Source organism: Molothrus aeneus, chromosome 1 (genome assembly GCF_037042795.1).
Source record: "Molothrus aeneus isolate 106 chromosome 1, BPBGC_Maene_1.0, whole genome shotgun sequence".
In the NCBI taxonomy this organism is placed as follows: Eukaryota; Metazoa; Chordata; class Aves; order Passeriformes; family Icteridae; genus Molothrus; species Molothrus aeneus.
Genome location: NC_089646.1, coordinates 37,425,345 through 37,443,209, shown reverse-complemented (window position 1 = coordinate 37,443,209; position 17,865 = coordinate 37,425,345). Strand labels below are relative to the sequence as shown.

The following is a 17,865-nucleotide window of genomic DNA, read 5'->3' as shown; positions in this document are numbered from 1 at the left end:
TCTTGCATTGAACTTACTTGTTTTTTGAAGTAGCCGATAGCATATTCATCTGCATATGTGAGAAAGTTGAGAATGTTGTGTTTGATGTGGTACTCCTTCAGATGGTTCATTAGGTGAGTCCCATAACCCTGGGTGAAACATAGCAGGAAAAAGCCATGACAAAGCCTCTGGGGACTGCACATATTAGAACCTGTGGACCCTGGGTTATTACACACTGTTTTTCAAAATGCAATCTTTCCTTCCGATCCTGTTTAAAAGAGTTTCTCTTAATTAACTGGGTGTTGCACACTCAAGAACAAACTCTTTTGAGCCTTGTAGGGGTACCTTTGTGACCCAACATGGAAGTTGTAATTCAAGGTGCCCACCTCTTTTTTTTTTTGTTGTTCCTCTTTTAAATTAGATATCAACCATTAAAATCACATACTTCACCCATAACAAAACTGCACATACTGTAACAATAGAGCATCTTTTCTGAGCCATGTCACTTCAAAACTACAAAGCAGTAACAATACTGAAATTATTCCAGTGTTCTGTGCATCTCTAGCAAAACAGTCTTTGCCTCAAAGGATTTATTATCTAAGCTTATCATAAGCATAAAAAGGAACAGTGAACAATTACCATAATAAGGAGCAGAAAATTATAGAGTCCACAATCAAATAAACAGCTACGCCTTCTGACTGCACACAGGTATGATTTCCACTTAAATTCAGCCCCAAAGTAAACAACAGGTTGCATTTATTCACATTGCCAAGGAAGCTATAGTCATCCCCTTCTGCTGTGATATGAAGAAATGTAAAATAGATAGGTAATCCCATAATAGTGTTTTGTTCCTGCAAATGTTTCAATTTTCTCATCATGCAGACTAACAGGACACTTAGAGAAACATATATGGATTCCTTTTGGGTACTCTGCTCTTGAAAACTGGGAAAATTTTTACTTATGTAAAAAAGCCAGAAAAAAATTACTTAGAAAATACAAACTTCTGATTTAATTTACAATTTCATAGACCCAAATATGGCAAGTGCCAGATAGGAAACTAAGCCACAGACAGTAATACTTAAAATTATTTTGTAACGGGGGACCAAACTACCTAAAAACCAATTCAATTTGTATGGGAAAACAATTCCTATATTTTTTTTACTCCAGCCTCAAATTGAATTAAAATAGGAATATATTTTTCCTAAGACCTGGCAGGTCACCCATGTGACCTGTTTTTTTCTCAGTTACCTGTTGACAGGGCCAGCTCACTCAGAGCAAAAAGCAGGAAGGCAAATTTTCAGAAACACTCAACTGATACAGCAAAGCACCCAGAGGATAAAAGAATAAATAGTGTGCTATGCAGTCCTGGTTGCAATCTGATGGGTCAGAATTATCTGCTCCATTATTTTGAAAGATTATTCCTAGAAAATCACAACACACCTTTGGCAGCCTCACCTGTGTAGTGCAGTTAAGCACAACGTAGGCATATTCTGCAAGGATTTGCATTTGTTAAAACACTCTGAATGCTGACAGGTCATTGCTTAATGTAGGGAAATGCTCCTCTCTAACACCAGAATAAAATCAAATATAACCTGAGTATTAACAGTTGTTACAGACTTTCAATCCCACTGTGTTACTCTTTTGCACCAGGGTGTACAATTTTTGCATGTTAACTGCTATACACTCTGAGTTAGGCCACATCTCAGCGCTTGCTTCTTGAAATGAAAATCATGAAGCTAGAGCACCATCTAAAGGCAAAACACTGAACCAAATGGTGACTAGCTGGAAAAGCTGGAGGAATCTCATGTATTCATAGTGCTTTGTATTCTTTCAACACAATTCTCAAAATTCTGAGAAAATGCTGTGGCATTAACTCAAAAAAGAGTGTACAGAATTGACCCTGTACTTATTTTGAGATGTAAAACTACATCTAATTTTTTATTATATCTCATTTAGATTGAATTTATGTAATGTCACAAAGTGCTTGAACACAAATGACTGCCCCACACAAGCAATACATATTTCAGTCAACCACGAGGTGTTACACTAGACAGAGACACAACTACTGGGGACAGAGGCATGAAAATTCCAAGAATGGCAGACTACTGGCCACTATTGCTCTGCTGAGAAAAATTTTATTTAATTAATTAAATACAGGTAATCCTACTATTACAATGATGATGCTAAATCTGCACATTTTAGTTTGGTTTTTGTATATTTTATTCAGAATTGCTGTATCTTTCAAAATCTATTTCTGTCTGGCAACTCAGCAGGGTATTCAACATGACTAAAAAAAGTATTAGGAGCACATGCAGTGGGTGAATGGGACTCAAATCCATTTAATAAACACTAGTAATACAGAATTCTTTTTACCTTGACTTGCTCATTGGAAGTCACAGCACAGAAAACAATCTCTGTAAATCCTTGGGAGGGGAACATCCGGAAGCAGATACCACCGATAACACGACCATCTTTTATTAATGCAAGGGTTTTATGTTTCCTGAGCAGACAAAAATAACAATCACTTTAATTCATGCACATAGTATATCAAGTGCCATTAACCTTCCTTTTTCAGAAACTTGATTCACTTCTTTCCATGATGATAATGCAATTCTGTATGCCTCCTAAGTTAGCAACTGTATCTATAGAAGAGTTGTTAGTTTAATACCATGCTTTCAGTTTACCATAAAAGTGATCAACATAGAGCAAGCTCCTGGCTTGGCCAAGTATGCTGAGATACTCAGGTAATGCCCAATAAATAAAAGTTGTATTGCTTTCATTGAATCTATTGTTGATAGTTACACCATTGCACAGTTCTCAGGGTGATTTTATCCTGAGTAAATTAGAAATTAATGGAGTTACAGGAGAGCAAGTCCTTTCTAAGGGATTCCTGTTTTCTTGCATGCACTCTCCATAGTTAAGCTATCAGTCTCAAATACAACTGATGAAGTAAGAGAGGACATTTCTTATTTCTAATCACACACTCAGACAAGAATAAATATCCATTTCTGTTGCACTTATAATGACTGCCAGGAAAGATGTAGCAAGGTGCAATCTCAACTCTAATGTCAAGGATAAGGAATTTTAGTATGATTATCAAGGTGCGAAAACAGTGCACCATCCTTTAGATTATTCAATACACAGTTACATATAAATCATATAAATGATACAGTCAATATACAGATGATGTATTTTGGGGAAAAAAGTTTGTGCCAAAAGTGACCCCCTGCCAAAACGCCCAAAGAGTAGTTATATATGCCACCACTGAAGAAGATTTCATACATATTATATATTCTTTTTTTCTTGTACATATTTTAGTGCTTTTTTAAACTTGTGGAATGACAGCAGCAATGCAGTAGCTTGAGCTTTTGTGGTGGTTTCACCCTGGCTGGATGCCAGGTGCCCACCAAAGCTGTTCTATAACTCCTCTCCTCAGCTGGACAGGGTAGACAAAATGTAATGAAAGACTCATGAGCTGAGGTAAGAGCAGGAAGAAATAATTCAACAATTACCACCACAGGCCAAACAGACTTCACTTGGGGAAATTAGCTGAATTTACTACCAATCAAAATCAGAGCAGGATGACAGAAAGTAAAACAAATCCTAAACCTACCTTTCCCTTCCTCCTTCCTGATTCTCTACCTTCTCTCCCAAGCAGTGCAGGGGGGTGGGGAATGGGGTTATGGTCAGCTCACCACATGCTGTCTATGTCACAGTTTCCTCCTCAGGCAGAAGAGTTCTTCCCCTGCTCCAGTGTAGCCCCTCCCATGGGCTACAGTCCTTCAGGAACTGCAGTGGCACGGGTCCCTTTCCATAGAGACACAAGTCCTGCCAGCAAAGCTGTTCAGGCAGGTAGTGTGGGCAACTCTCTTCACAGGTCACAGGATCTGCCAGGAGGCTGCTCCAGGGTGGGCTTCCCACAGGGCCACAGCTTTCCTTCAGGCATCCACCTCCTCCAGCGTGGGGCTCCTTCACAGGCTGCAGAGGGACGCGAGCCTCCCCAGGGCGTTCACCATGGAAGGGTAAACTGCTGGAGCAGTTCATGGAGAACTGCAGCTTGTGGGAAGGACCCATGTTGGAGAAGTTCATGGAGAACTGTTTGTCATGGGAGGGACTCCATACTGGGGAAGGGAGAGAGTGTGGGAAGTCGTTCCTTGCGGAGGAAGAAGAAGCAGACACCACATGGGAACTGAGTGTGGCCTCCATTCCCCATCCCCCAGCACTGTTTGGGGGAAGAAGGCAGAGAATCATGAATGCAGCTAAGCTTAGGAAGAAGGGACATGGGGCAAAAATATTAAGATGTAGTTTTTATTTTCTCATTATCCTATTCTGATTTGATTTGTAAAACATTAAAGTAATTTCATCAAGTTGAGTCTATTTTGCCTGTGATAGTTATCAGTGAGTGATCACTCCTTGCCCTTCTATCCAAGAATTTTGTACTTTGTCTCCCCTGTCCAGCTGAGGAGGGGAGCAATAGAGCAGGTTTTGTGGAAATCTGGCATCCAGCCAATGCCAACCCATCACGGTCCCACAACAAGAAGCCACTTATTATTAATACAGCCACCAAGATGGCACTTGGGTACAACCCAATTAGATTGACCAGGAGTTATGACGGCTTGAAAAGATGGCAAAAGTGTAGCAGAGGCAGAGCTGCTCTCCACCCCTCCTCTGCTGCAAACAGCACCAGACTCCCTCTGCCTCACAGGGCAGCCCCCTGTCCAAGGATACCCACGGATCAAAGACCAAGCGGGTGATGTATTCTTTCGGCATCCGAGGCAGCTGATGGGAGAACACGTTCTGCAAACCAACCAGCCACATCATGATCTTCTTGTTGGGCTTCTGGTTCAGGGAGTTGCCAACCACGTGGAATTCAATCACCCCCCTGCGCTCCTCCAGCCTCGCTGCCTCGTCCCGGGCCGAGTGTGCTGAGAGGAAGTTGGTCTGCACCACAAAAACGAGGAACAAAATCACAGTTTTGAGATTTCACATCCTCTGACAGAACAGCTTTAATGAACAAACAAATAAACCCCACTCTCTTTTTCCAACAGAACTGCCAATGACTGCCTTTGTAATGTAGCTTTGCAGAAGGGCCACCATCAAATAAGACAGATGTAAGTCTACTCTACAGTCTACAAAGGCCAATCTGAATTTATGTTGATAAAGATTAGATAACAACAACAATGGTTATGACTCAAAAAGTTCCAAAACCCCTTGAGGGATAGCACACATCCAGTTGAAGCCTATGCCACTAAGTCTTCATATTTGCTTTACTCTTATCCAGATTGGGCATGACTTGTGGATTCGCCTAAACATACTGCAAATCACACATTTCAATGGCAGCACAGGAAAAGTAGGTCTTTTTCATTTTACTAGTGCTTTCCACTATCTCTGCCACTACTGTAAGAGCCTAAAAAAAAGATTTCAATTCCTACAGAATTTGCTGTTACATATCTAGCAATTGCATCTATATATCTAAATGCAGATTAAATTAATACAGGAAATTTATTTAGCTTATTTTTTTCAAGATCATTTTACAATGCCAAAACATCTCTGTATGCACATACTGTTTACTTTTTTGAGCAAAGTTTGGCTGCTGGGTTTCTAGTCACTGCCAGCCCCAACAGCCAGGCTGGCACAGCATTTGTAATATGCAGAGCCATCAGTCACAGTGCATAGTTTGAATAAGAAATGTAGGTGGTTCCAAATCTTCAGCAGTTTCTAGCTAAATCTTGGCAAATGAGCTGCTGGCAAAACATAGCCTGGCAGAGAGAACAGAAGGAGGAAAAGCCAGCCAAGGAAAAAAAAGTGCAATTCTGTGCATGACACAATTCCGCAATTCTGTTTGTTTTTCTCTTCCAGCCGAAAAAAAAAGAGCAACTGGGGAAGACAGAGCAAATAGCTGTTTAGATCAGTTTCTGCACCAGAGAGAGGTTTTTACTTTGGATCTTTCATTCTGTTGCAATACTTGAACCCTATTTAACCTTAACAAATCACCTTTTTTAACATTAACAAATTTTTTATTTAAAAATTTAAAAAAAAAATTAAGGTAAAAAAATTTAAGGTTAAACTGCTGGAGCAGCCTGTGAAGAACTGCAGCCTGTGGGAAGGACCCATGTTGGAGAAGTACATGGAGAACTGTCTGTCATGAGAGGGACCCCATACTGGAGCAGGGAGAGAGTGTGTGAAGTCCTTCCCTGTGGAGGAAGAAGCAGACACCACAATGGGAACTGAGTGTGGCCCCATTCCCCATCCCCCAGCACTGTTTGGGGGAGAAGGCAGAGAATCATGAATGCAGCTAAGCTTGAGAAGAAGGGAGGCATGGGGCAAAGGTATTTTAAGATATAGTTTTTTATTTTCTCATTATCCTATTCTGATTTGATTTGTAAAAATCTGTTAAGGTTAAAAAAAATTTGCCTTTTTAAACCATTCTGTAACAAAAGCCCCTTGCAGGATAACCTGAGATCTATGTTCTTACTATCAATAACTCACAAGTCTCTTTCCTAACTGTACACAACACATTAAAAAACTGTAGAACTATTTTTCATGTTTATGATGTATTTCACCAGTATTTTTTGTTCACCAAATCATACCCTTTCAAAGTCTATTTTTCTTGACAGGACTCTTAGCTTATCACATTCTATCCATGTGGAACATTTACTAAGAACAGACCATTCACAAACAGACCATTTGCAACACCAAGCCTATATCTCACCTCTGGCCCAAGCATTGCTGTAGGATCTGTAATTGTTGACATTACTTCATTGATTAACTCAATAGGGATATCTCCTACAACCCTTGGTCTCTTCGAATCCTCCAGAGAATAGGGTTCATTATTTTTTCTCTTTTCCCCTATAAAACAAAACTCGGACAAATTAGAATTTACCAAAATGTCACAAACAAGCACTATGAAGTCTAGCACTTCTGTCATATCCTGTAGTTTATATGAAAAGTTTGAGGTTGGGGTTTTTTTGTTGTTTTTGTTTGTTTCTTGGTGGTTTTTTATCCCTATAGACAAAGAGAAAGAAAAATAAATGAAATCTGGAAAATATTTATCACTTCTCAATTTCCACTTTGCATTGGGGTATTAGCATGAAGCAGGAACAATATACCTCTCCTTCCACTACACCTCTGTGAATTCACAGTTAAACCATTTGCTTTTTCTTTTTCTTCAAAATCCTCTGCATGGAACCTCTGTGCAACTGTCTGGGAAGATCAGTGCTCAATACACAAATTTCTTGATAACACAAAATCCCCCTTTTAGGATTCACTGGAACTAAGTATCCATCATATAATTCTTTCACCTCTTCTAAAACCAAGCAGCACATACAGTATGATGTGTCATACCTATTAAAAATCCATATAAAGTTTCCAAATCAAAATTTACCAAGTTAATTATTAACTGCCCTACTGACTGCAGAGCCACATGTATTATACAGCAAAAGAAACTAGTTAAATTCATAGAAGAACAGTCCACCAAGGACTAGCAGAGGTACAGCAACAGAGATCCAGCTGCTAGCTCAGGATTATCCCACTCATTCCCACTTCTGAGGGACAAGTTGAGAAATGACCTCATGGAAAACTGCAGTTTAGGAGCTGCCCTAAGTTTCTCTGTAGTGAACACTGAGACTCAAAATTGACTTTGGTTTTGGTTTTTCTCCTTCACTGAGGACTCACTTTACATAAGCTTGGGATCATCTCTCTGACCTAGCAACCTCTCTTGACAGGCTCATTAATCCTGAGATGTTTGAAAAAGGATTTATTAGGAGAATTTATGCATCCACCAACTCTTTTCCTTATAAGGGTTTTTTTTCTCTTTGACCTAACCTCAATTCAGGTTTTAAATTTAACCTAGTTGGTCTGTCTGTGTTTTTCTTCACTGCTCAAATGTATGCATTTTCAGTACCTTGAAAGATTGAAAAACCCAAATGTGATGGCTCCTTCTACTCCACCATTATTTAAATGAAACCTCTCCTCATGGCTTATAATAGATGTACTCCAAAGAAAGTATTTTTCAAAAACCTCTGACACCACCAGACCTGTCCCCATTTTAATTTAATTTAAACAAACCAATTGGTTTTTGTTGCAAATACAGTTGTGATTTCTGTTAGTTAAACATTACCATAGTGGAGAAAAAGATATGTCTGTGTAAATCTTTCAGCAAAAACACCTCAAGTTTGCTAATGTAGAGTGAAGGCAAAGGTTACCATTTACTGCAACTACTGATAATATGAACAAAAGTCAAAAGGCAAGGCTCCTTCTCCATTACCTAAGTTTGGGTCAAGGGCAGAAGAAACTTTACAAGCTGGACTCATATTCCCACTGTTGGATTGCTCCAGAGATGAAGGACTTGCACTGTATGCAACAGATCTTGCAACAGGAGGCGGACTGATAACTGCAGTGACATAAAAAACAAACAAGAAAAAATCAGGTCACGGAACGCATTCTGGTGCTGATGGAAACACTGTCACAAAGATGGACACCCACCACCCAAAAAGTAACAGTGAACACTGTGCAACAGAGCAGTGCCACCAGTTCCCAAGTAGAGATATTAAAGCTTTATCTCAGTGCATTTTTCTAAACTGAATTCTACCTAAGGAGGGACTGCTGGATAACAGGGATTGCAAACATCAGGCTTCATTAGTTCGCAGTGCTGAGCAGAAGCTAAGAAAACAAACTTCTTTCACATACCTGCCAAGCCTGCTGGCATTTAGCTTCATGAAAAGGTTTTTTGTAGGGCTCTATTGAAAAGCAAAAACTCATAATTCAGCTCCATCTATCCAATTTAGAGTGCTCTAAGACTGGTTGGACAAATCAAACTCAAAAAAGGGAGAAGCTGTTTCACCAATTAAGAGAACGAAACTATTATTTTAAAAGGTCACAGACTAACATCTCTCTCTCTCTAATATATATATTTAAAAAGCCCCACATTAGTTCTAAATCACGCAGTTTTTTCATTTGTGTTACCCACCACTAAATGCAAATTACCTGTCTGGATTCCCAGCTGGCCAGTTCTGGAACTGGACACCATGAAATCCTGATCCCAAATAGGAGAATTCTGGCTGTACACTTCTTCTTCCAGCATAGACAGAAACCTAGGTACAAAACCAGGCAAAATAGCAACTAATGGGATAATTCCAAACAGGTTCTTTTTCAAAATAAGCACTTGCAATGTTTTTAAATTAAAAACATTACTAAGTCAGCAAGAAAATGCTGTTGGCCAATGCTATTAAAAAAACCCATATATGCAAATATCACAAGCCAGAGTAGACATGAAGTATCATAATTCAGTAGAGTGCTTTCACTTACTTAACCTTACCTCTGACTACAAGCAAGTAATCTAATTTGCAAGTGCAGAAAGAGACAGTTACAAACTACTTTTACAGAAAAAAAGAGAAATGAGAAAAAATGAGAAAGCTATGAGTTGATTGATGTTATACAATGATGGCACAATATGTCTGTTTTGATAAATCAGTATTTTGGAGATGCATTTGCTTTCTGCCTTTGATAGAATCCCAATGTTACTAACAATGCTCTTAGGAAGATATTTTCATTCCTCTAGGCGTCCTACGGTAACTTTTAATTGCATGTTTGTGGTTGCATAACAGTATTTTTAACCTTACTTTGGTACAGCTACAGAAACAGCACAATGTTAAACCTCTCTCAGCATTATTGAATTCCACAGATCAGACTCTCCAGCATCCTCACCCTCTCAGGGCTGATACACCAATTCCCTCCCAGCAACAAGACAGCTGTTTATCCTACATTGCACAAAAGGGGTTTTCAGGCCAGAAGTTGACCTGGCACATTTCTACTCTCTGGAGCCATCTATATGTATAAAAATTGTTCAGCTAAAACCAACAGGACTGTTGAGTAAAACTTTCTTGAACAGGATAGGGATTTTCAGGATCAAGTCAAGACTCTTGCACTGTACATATAGGACAGCCATACCTAAGCAATATGCAGGGTTTGCTGCTCTCTGTACAGCTGATAATGGCTAAAAAGTTTGTAACAGTGACCTGACCATCTGTGACAGAGCAGAAGGACAAATTCAACTTTAGCCAAAGCTCCATTTCCAGGCAGCACAGAGGCTCTGCCTTCAGCCCCATTAGCCACTCCTTCCTAGGTATGCACAGACACAACCCCTGGGTGCTCCTTTTGCCCAAAAGGAGATGCAGGGCAGAGGAGAGCCCTGTGCCAATGCCAGGCTCCATGCTCTGAGACACAGGTCCTCTGCAGGGCTCACTCAGAACAATGCCAGAGGAAAGACAAATGCTTCAGATAAGTACAGCCCATGAAAGATTTAAAACATTATTCATACTTCCCACAGATCATCTGCAAACAGTACTTGTCTTTTTTCCCCCAGCAGAATATCAAAAGGAATTGCAGTGAATAATAATGCTTTTCAAATTACTGCAAAAGGCTTTAAAAGGCAGTGGAAACAGGGGCATATGCACAACTGCTTCCTCCACAAATCTGCTCCTTGCATCAATGGGATGTCAAGTCCTTTTCTATATCTGTTTCAGTGCCTGTATCCACTCTACCCCAAAGATACTGTACATTTTTCAAAGTCGTAAAATAAATTATTAATTATAGGAGGAGCAACAAATCCTGGCTCTACTCAGCTTAGGAAAGTTCATGTTGCTCTTCATTCCCCTGAGCTCATCTTCTGGCCCAACACAGTAGCTTTCATAGATAGCATCAGTGCCACCAGTCTCCTGTAGGTTCATTTCATTTGTTGTTAGGAGGGACAGGCTTTTAAGTATGACTTGGAGAACCAACCTACCCTTGTAAAATAAGGATATATTTAAAGTGATACACTATTTTAACAGGAATTCATTACAATGAATGATCCTGTCATCATCACTACCCCTCTTTACCACCAGTAAAATGTTTGAAATTAATGACTGTCAAAGTTGAGCAATATGTATGTTTCAATACCTCTATAGATAATTATTGCTGTTTTATTGTAAGAGATTGTCATCAACATTCCAGTACTGGAAAAGATACTCAGTATGAAATTTATGAGTTTAGAATTCAATTATGTAGTTTTATACTGACTCCTCTCTAATAACCCCATCTCTTCTGGGGGTAGGGTGACTACTTTGTTTACTATTACAATGTTGAATTAAACTGAAATTATTATAAACTCTGTTCAACACTGCCCCTTTTTTAATTTTCCATCACCAAAGCAGATGTGAGAATGTTTTTGGAGGTCCATTGTTTCCAAGGACTACAGAAAAAGAAAGTAATTGACCTACAATACCTGCTAACAGGAAACCAGTACAATCCCCCAGCAATATGAATAATCCTAGGACAAAACAAAGCAAGCAGTTGTGTACATAAAATACACTAATCTAAGTTATGACAGTAAAGAAAGCTGCAGTATCTAGTTGCTACTGAATAAAAAGATAAATTATTTTAAGCTGCAGGAAATTTCTCCCTTTCCACAATGAAGTTGCTGGTTAACTGTGAATGCAGGCACACTGTGACCTCTTACTTTGGAAAATGAGTGAGGATTAGTGTTCGTTTTTCTTGAGGAAGCTTGTCTTTTTCTTGCCTGGCCTGCTCCAGCAGTTGTCGTCTCATTACAGTAAAAACAGAGCGAAGCAACGTCCTACCAAAAACCTGGGTGGTTTCATACCGAGGTAGACTGTCACAAAACTGAGGGACATTGCAGTAACAAAGCCACCTGTAAAGAGGAAAAAGCCAGATACTTATCACCATCTAACATATGACTTAATGCAGTAAAACCACTACCCACATCATTTATAATGCAGCTGAGAGCTATATGACTGTATAAATCAGTTCCACTACAAGGCTGGACAGAGTTGAGCAGCATTTATATTGCCCAGTTTTTTTACAGAAATGACAACCAAGTACTTTTAAGTTTCCATATATTATTTTTCACTGCAGTCTAGTTTACACAAAGTAGTCTTGTTCCAGACAATAATCATAGATTACAGACAATTCAGGGGTATGTCAGGGATTCTCTCCACAGCTCATCCATTCACCCTCACACATCTCCTGCCTCTGACTCCAAAGACCCTCAGCACAGCCTGTTTTACCCTCTAAACTTTAACCTTTCCCCACATAGAGGCCAAATGGGTGACACTTGTAACTAGCTCCATCCCAATCCAACTGGATTCCTGCCCTGGTCTTCCACCAGTTGGCTTCTTCCCATCATACCCTGCCTTGTTACTCTTTCATTACCAGTCTCTCCATCCATAATAAACTTTGCATTGAGGAAAATTACAGCATGTCATGTTTCTTTTCTAGGAAAAGAAATTATGGTACCAAAGAGATAACTCAGGAGCACACTGCCAATGTACATCACAATATCTGTTAATTCTATAAACAAGATTTTGATATCTGTGTAAGTGAACAGTCATTGGAATCTGGAGCTTTAGCAGAATCAGACCATAACCACTATGAAAGCTCCAGCAATGAAAAGAAAATATTAGGAATTGGATGCAAACATACTGTGCTGGATCTTGCACACATTTCCTCATCCAGACCCAAAGTACAACCTGTCTCGAAATGTTCTCCCAAACTCTTGTGCCTTAATCTTTGCAAACATGTGTTGCAAAAGACTTGTGAGATAGAGCTATTCACAGACTTCTACTCCCTGTTCTTGGCTGATAAAGCACAGCTCTCAAAACACAAGAATGCATGTGAAACTCTGATACAGTTTCATTCAAATCCTCAGGTTCTCAAATGAAATTGGTGACTGCAAAAATTCAGGTGTGCCCATAGTGCCCAGCAGCACCCTGAGCAATGCCTCAGACAACACAGAGAAGGGAAGCTCACAATAACAAGTGAGATTTGGTGGGAAGAGCACTTTGGGTCATGGGGAGACCTTAGGGGCTGTGGGCGGGATAGTTTGAGAAAACACAAGTGACAAAATAATTAACAACAAAAAGCCACCAACCAGAACCAAATAGCTATAGAGTCCTAATAAAAATTAACTCCTACCACCCCTGGCTGACACCACTTATGAAAACAAATGGAGGTCAAACACCCACCAAACATGGTCTTAGGAGCACCATGGATTACAAGTGTCCTTTATGGTGACAGGACATCTGGGTCAGACACTGCACAGACTGCTCTGTCACCAGCCAGAGTCTCAACTCACACCAGGTTTGCTGCTGCTCTCCATGGAGAGGAGGTGTGCGAGAGGAAAGGCCACCAGGAAAGCAGCCAGAAGGTGGTGCTCACCCTGGGCCAGCAGAGATGTCCGGGGCACTCCTGAGAACAGTGTGCTGACACAGGTTAACTACCTGCTGCCTGACCTGCAGGACCCTGAACTGCTCTCACTGAACTGCTCACTGAAAAAGGCACTGCACTACTCCTCTGAGAAAAAGAAAATAAATAGAGACATGTCTTTTTATCCTAGCTCTTCATCCTCCAGCGACTCAGTTATTCCTTTAAATTCTAACAATGCATTAAATGGTCATAACAAGAACTATAATTTTAAGGAACCTAGTAATATCTGTTCCTCATTTATCATTCAAGCACTTGCAAAATTAGTTTGATTTTTCAACTCCTCTGTGATTTGGTTTCAAACAGTGATGCTTTACAATACTAAATGTTATCTTTTCTCTTTTTCTTTTTTAAGTTGAATAATAAATAGGGAACTTACACGAGGCTCAAATGTTAAGACCGAGAGCACTTCACAAACACAGACCTTGCAGAAGCATTGTTAGATACAAATGTTCCAGCCTCTACTCCCCATTCTTGGAGAGTAGAGGCTGGAACACTCTGTCCAAGTGTTCCAGCCTCTACTCTCCAAGTAGAGTAAGAGGCTCTAGAGATAAGAGCATATCTTTCAAGACCCAAGGATGCAAGTGAAACTGATATAGTCTCACTAAAACCCTTAGGTTGTCATGTTAAATCCATGGCTGCAAGAATGCACAAGGTCCATCTATGGCATAAAGATACTGGTGTACTCCTGAAGTTTGTACATGCCCTATTTATAAGGAAGTCTCCCAACAAGCAGAAGCAGCATTACCTGGTGTAATTCACTTTATACCCTGCAATATCATCATTGGGTGATCTCAGTCTTCTCTGAGAAGGTGTCTCCAAGTGCCAGTAGTTAATGCGGTTCAGAAACATTTTAGCCAGTTCCACTATTGTCTGCCTTTCCTTTGAGGGTAAGTGGCTAAATTTGTACTGCACAAAATTATTCACACCCTGAAAAAGTAAAAAAAAAAAACTCCGTTTAATAATTTAGCCATAAATTTTACAGAAGTATCCTCAAACATTCCTCACTTTATGTTTATCGTGAACTTGCATGGCATGGGAAAGAAAAGAAATGTTGGAGACCATGAGCTCCTTGCTTAGCTACTCATGCAGATGCCACAGGCTGGTACCTGCGTACACAGCAGGAGATACATCCAGGTATTTTCAACCTGCTCTCAGCAGCTGATGGAAAGGAAAAGAAGAAGAAATTCCTTTTTTCTGTCCTTCTTGAAGTCAGTGAACAGAGAAAGCTCTGGTAGGCTTTAATCTATACATAAATCAACTATCATCCTCAAAACTCACCAGCTACTTTTCAATAATGGATAAGGGCTTATGGACTTCTACTTAAGTTTATGTCTGCAAACCATATTTCTTCAAGAAGTCTTAATACTTCACAATCATGTCTCCTCATTGCACTTTGGACACTGTCCAGTTTGAAGAAAAATCTACTGAAGATGATTAAGATGAGTGACTAAAAGTGCTGTAACACATATATTTTATAAACCCATTATAATACTGGGGCTTAGCAAATAATTTTGTTTGATTGAGTGGCTGAGCTGCCAAAAACAGAATTGAAAATACTGGTCTTTTTTAAAGTGAAAATGATTTCAAAGTAAGATGTAACAAGAATTATCCTTTAATCTCTATGCTTTATTTTCTTAAGCATCTTGAACATTATGATGAAATTGACAAAAAATTGCATTGTACAAAACCTTTTTAATAGTGTATTTTAAGGATTAGGAGCCATGGGGGATTACATACACATTTTTTGTTTATAGTCAAACTAAAGGAGAAATTAGAGTGAAGACTTCTCAGAAATTCCGCAATAAAGTGGTTTGATCTTCCTACATGATAAGAAATGAGAGCTGTAAAGAAATAATTACAACAAGTAACAGTCTTCACATTTAAATTATCCTGCTTAACAATAGAACATCCATTCATCCAGGGATGGGAAAACATCGAGCTCCTGTTTCAGCGAGGTATGTGAGCCTCTGCACAGTCTCACTGGAGTTCATGGGCCCACTTCTCTGCCAGGAGTGCATACTTACGAGCTTGCTTAACCAAAAACTGAATTTGTCATATGGTCTTTATCTACTGAGAGTAACAAAAGCCTCAATTGTTCTTTGGTTTCAGCTTTGTTTTTTTCTTGTGTACCCTTTGAAAGAGAAGGCTATGATCTCACTGAATTGGACTGTAACATTTTTCTTGATATACAGAAGGCAAGCTTCATTTTAATATTGTATTTCAAAACTTCAACAGCATTTTTCATCACTTGAAACAAAGAAAGATTAGAACTGCCCACACAAAAGTAGCATTTCAAGTTAATTCTCTAAACCCACAAAAAAAAGTCAGTTTCATTAAAGCCTAAGACCAATGATGAGAAATAGAATACAAATAATGTAACTATTGTACAAACACTAAAAGGAGAACCAAGAGCAATCTCCTATAGCCCCCTATTTGGTCCTGAGCAGAACACAGAAACATCTGCAAAGTGCTTAAAAATGCCATGTTTTCAAAACCAGTGCTTACATTTACAAAAAGAAAAACAACCCACAAAAAAATCTCAAAACAAACAAAGCCTCCAAGCCCCTACCAAAATAAAATTTAAAAATACATAAATAACAACAAAAAAACCCACCACACACTAACAAAACCCACATTTTGACTCTTTACCTGTTCAATGCTAGGTTTCTCAAATGGGGGACTTTCCAAAGATCCTTCTACTACAGGTTTTCCCATCTGTAAAATGCACTTCCTCAAAAGCTGTTAAAAACACACAAATTTTTAAAAGTTAGTATATTTTCATACAAAGAGTCAATGGAAGCCACAAGGGCACAACACACTGTGAGCAGTATTGGAATTCTCCTGGCTATATATATATATATATATATATATATATATATATATATATATATATATATATATATCTGCTTGTTTAATCACCTGAATTTGTAATTACTAAACTTCCCTGTGAAATCACCTTCTCTGAAATGCGTACAAGAGGTTCCTCTGAGGAAATGCAGGCAGCCAAGTTACCATTCATGTCTACTGACTCTTCCTGGTATGTCAGTGAAGGAGGCTGCAGTTTATACATGGGATTCAGGGTCAGTTCCTCAATCATCTGGATGGCTTTTTGGAGTAAGAATCAGTACATTGCAAGTACCGGACCATCCAGCCCACAATTACTCAGTAGAGAATCATCCTAGAAAAAACTGTCTTGGCAGATAAAGTCAATGCATGCCTGCATGGCAACGAGATTGGCTTATGTGTGAGAAAGTGAAAAATCTGAGAAGATACCCCACAAGTTCAGCTTACTTTGAACAGGTAGAAATAAACTTGCTTGGTGTCTGCATCTTCTTCTTTGTGGACACAGGTGAACAGATATTCCACATCCAACACAATCCCCAGGAGCCTGTTCATTTCTTCTTCAGACACATTCTCCAGGTGAGAAACATGAGCAGCTAAAACAAAATGAGAACCCAGACTTGTAAAAGGCTACTGAGAGGACCCATAGTACAAGTGTAACCCAGGAGATCTCCAACTAAGCCTTAACTGTAAAGGCACTGATCCTGTAATAACCCACTTAAACAGAACCCATCTTATCAGAGGTAACTGAAACCTGTGTCACATCACAGCAGTTTGTAAAGATTGACCAGTGGTGGCAACTTCCACAGCAGAGGAATGGCAGCTGCCTGGAATCACATCACCTGTTAACACTTAAGGCTGACTACACAAGCCCTGCTTGTATGAATATGTTGCACTATATAACTACATACATTTTTGACCTAGAGCTATGGATTTGAGACAAGGTTTCTTGACTTAAGAAAATAAATCCAGAATTTCCATAAATTATGTCATCCAGATGTAAGCAGCACCTTATTTCAGGAAGAATGAAAAAACCCAGTTCCAAAAAATGTCTTTTTGTTTTAAACTGGGCATTTTTGGCTAAGTCCCTTGCTTTCATATCATGTAAGATCAAACTGTGCCTTGTGCACACTATATTAACAGAGATTTTGCAGACTGTACGTGCTCATTTGTTCATTTCCAAGTGACAAACTCCCTTTTATCATCTCCAAAGGTAAATACAGTTCCACATCTGTAATTTTCAAAAGCTTGAGGTTTCTCCCTGTAAAATGGGACACTCATTTCAAGCTCCTTTGAACAACTGGCCCCAGGAAGAAGGAAGGCAGTGTAAAACAAAAAGTCAACTCCCAGAAAGAAGATATTTGCATTACAAAAAGCAACGATCTTAGCTGACTCCAGGCCAATGTAGATGGTATGCTTATCCTTTCCTCTGAAAGTACAAGAAAATATCCTTACAAAGAAGGAGAAAAATACTTTTAAGTTTGGGCATATTAGCTTTTTATATTTTAGTAAATTGTATCTATATTTACTTCTTAAGATTAACATATTTTTTCAATGGAAATCTGACTCCTTAGTTAGGAAGCTGGTGAGGAAAAATAACACTTGACTTGAAAATGCATTTACTGGCCACGCATCAAAGATGGTTTGTTTTGAGAAGTTTAGTATGATACCAAAAGGTTTAAATTCAATATCTTTATTTGGCTTCAAGTGCAAAGTACACTGTAATGCAGAACTTTAAAAATATGACAGCAACTGTTTCCACTTAAATGAAAATTTATAGTA

The 17,865-nt window shown here is 39.1% G+C and overlaps 1 protein-coding gene across 1 annotated transcript in view; it reads right to left on the bottom strand.

The window, feature by feature from the left end:
• The window catches only part of KAT2B (lysine acetyltransferase 2B), a 40,461-nt gene that overhangs the window by 9,331 nt on the left and 13,265 nt on the right, over positions 1-17,865 (bottom strand). Inside the window, exons 3-12 of the mRNA XM_066555223.1 lie at positions 16,534-16,679; positions 15,892-15,981; positions 13,988-14,169; positions 11,477-11,668; positions 8,965-9,071; positions 8,246-8,371; positions 6,692-6,828; positions 4,712-4,920; positions 2,353-2,479; positions 18-128 (exon numbers count right to left, since the gene is read on the bottom strand). Of these exons, the coding sequence (XP_066411320.1) occupies positions 18-128; positions 2,353-2,479; positions 4,712-4,920; positions 6,692-6,828; positions 8,246-8,371; positions 8,965-9,071; positions 11,477-11,668; positions 13,988-14,169; positions 15,892-15,981; positions 16,534-16,679 (1,427 nt within the window). The remainder of the gene's footprint in view (positions 1-17; positions 129-2,352; positions 2,480-4,711; positions 4,921-6,691; positions 6,829-8,245; positions 8,372-8,964; positions 9,072-11,476; positions 11,669-13,987; positions 14,170-15,891; positions 15,982-16,533; positions 16,680-17,865) is intronic.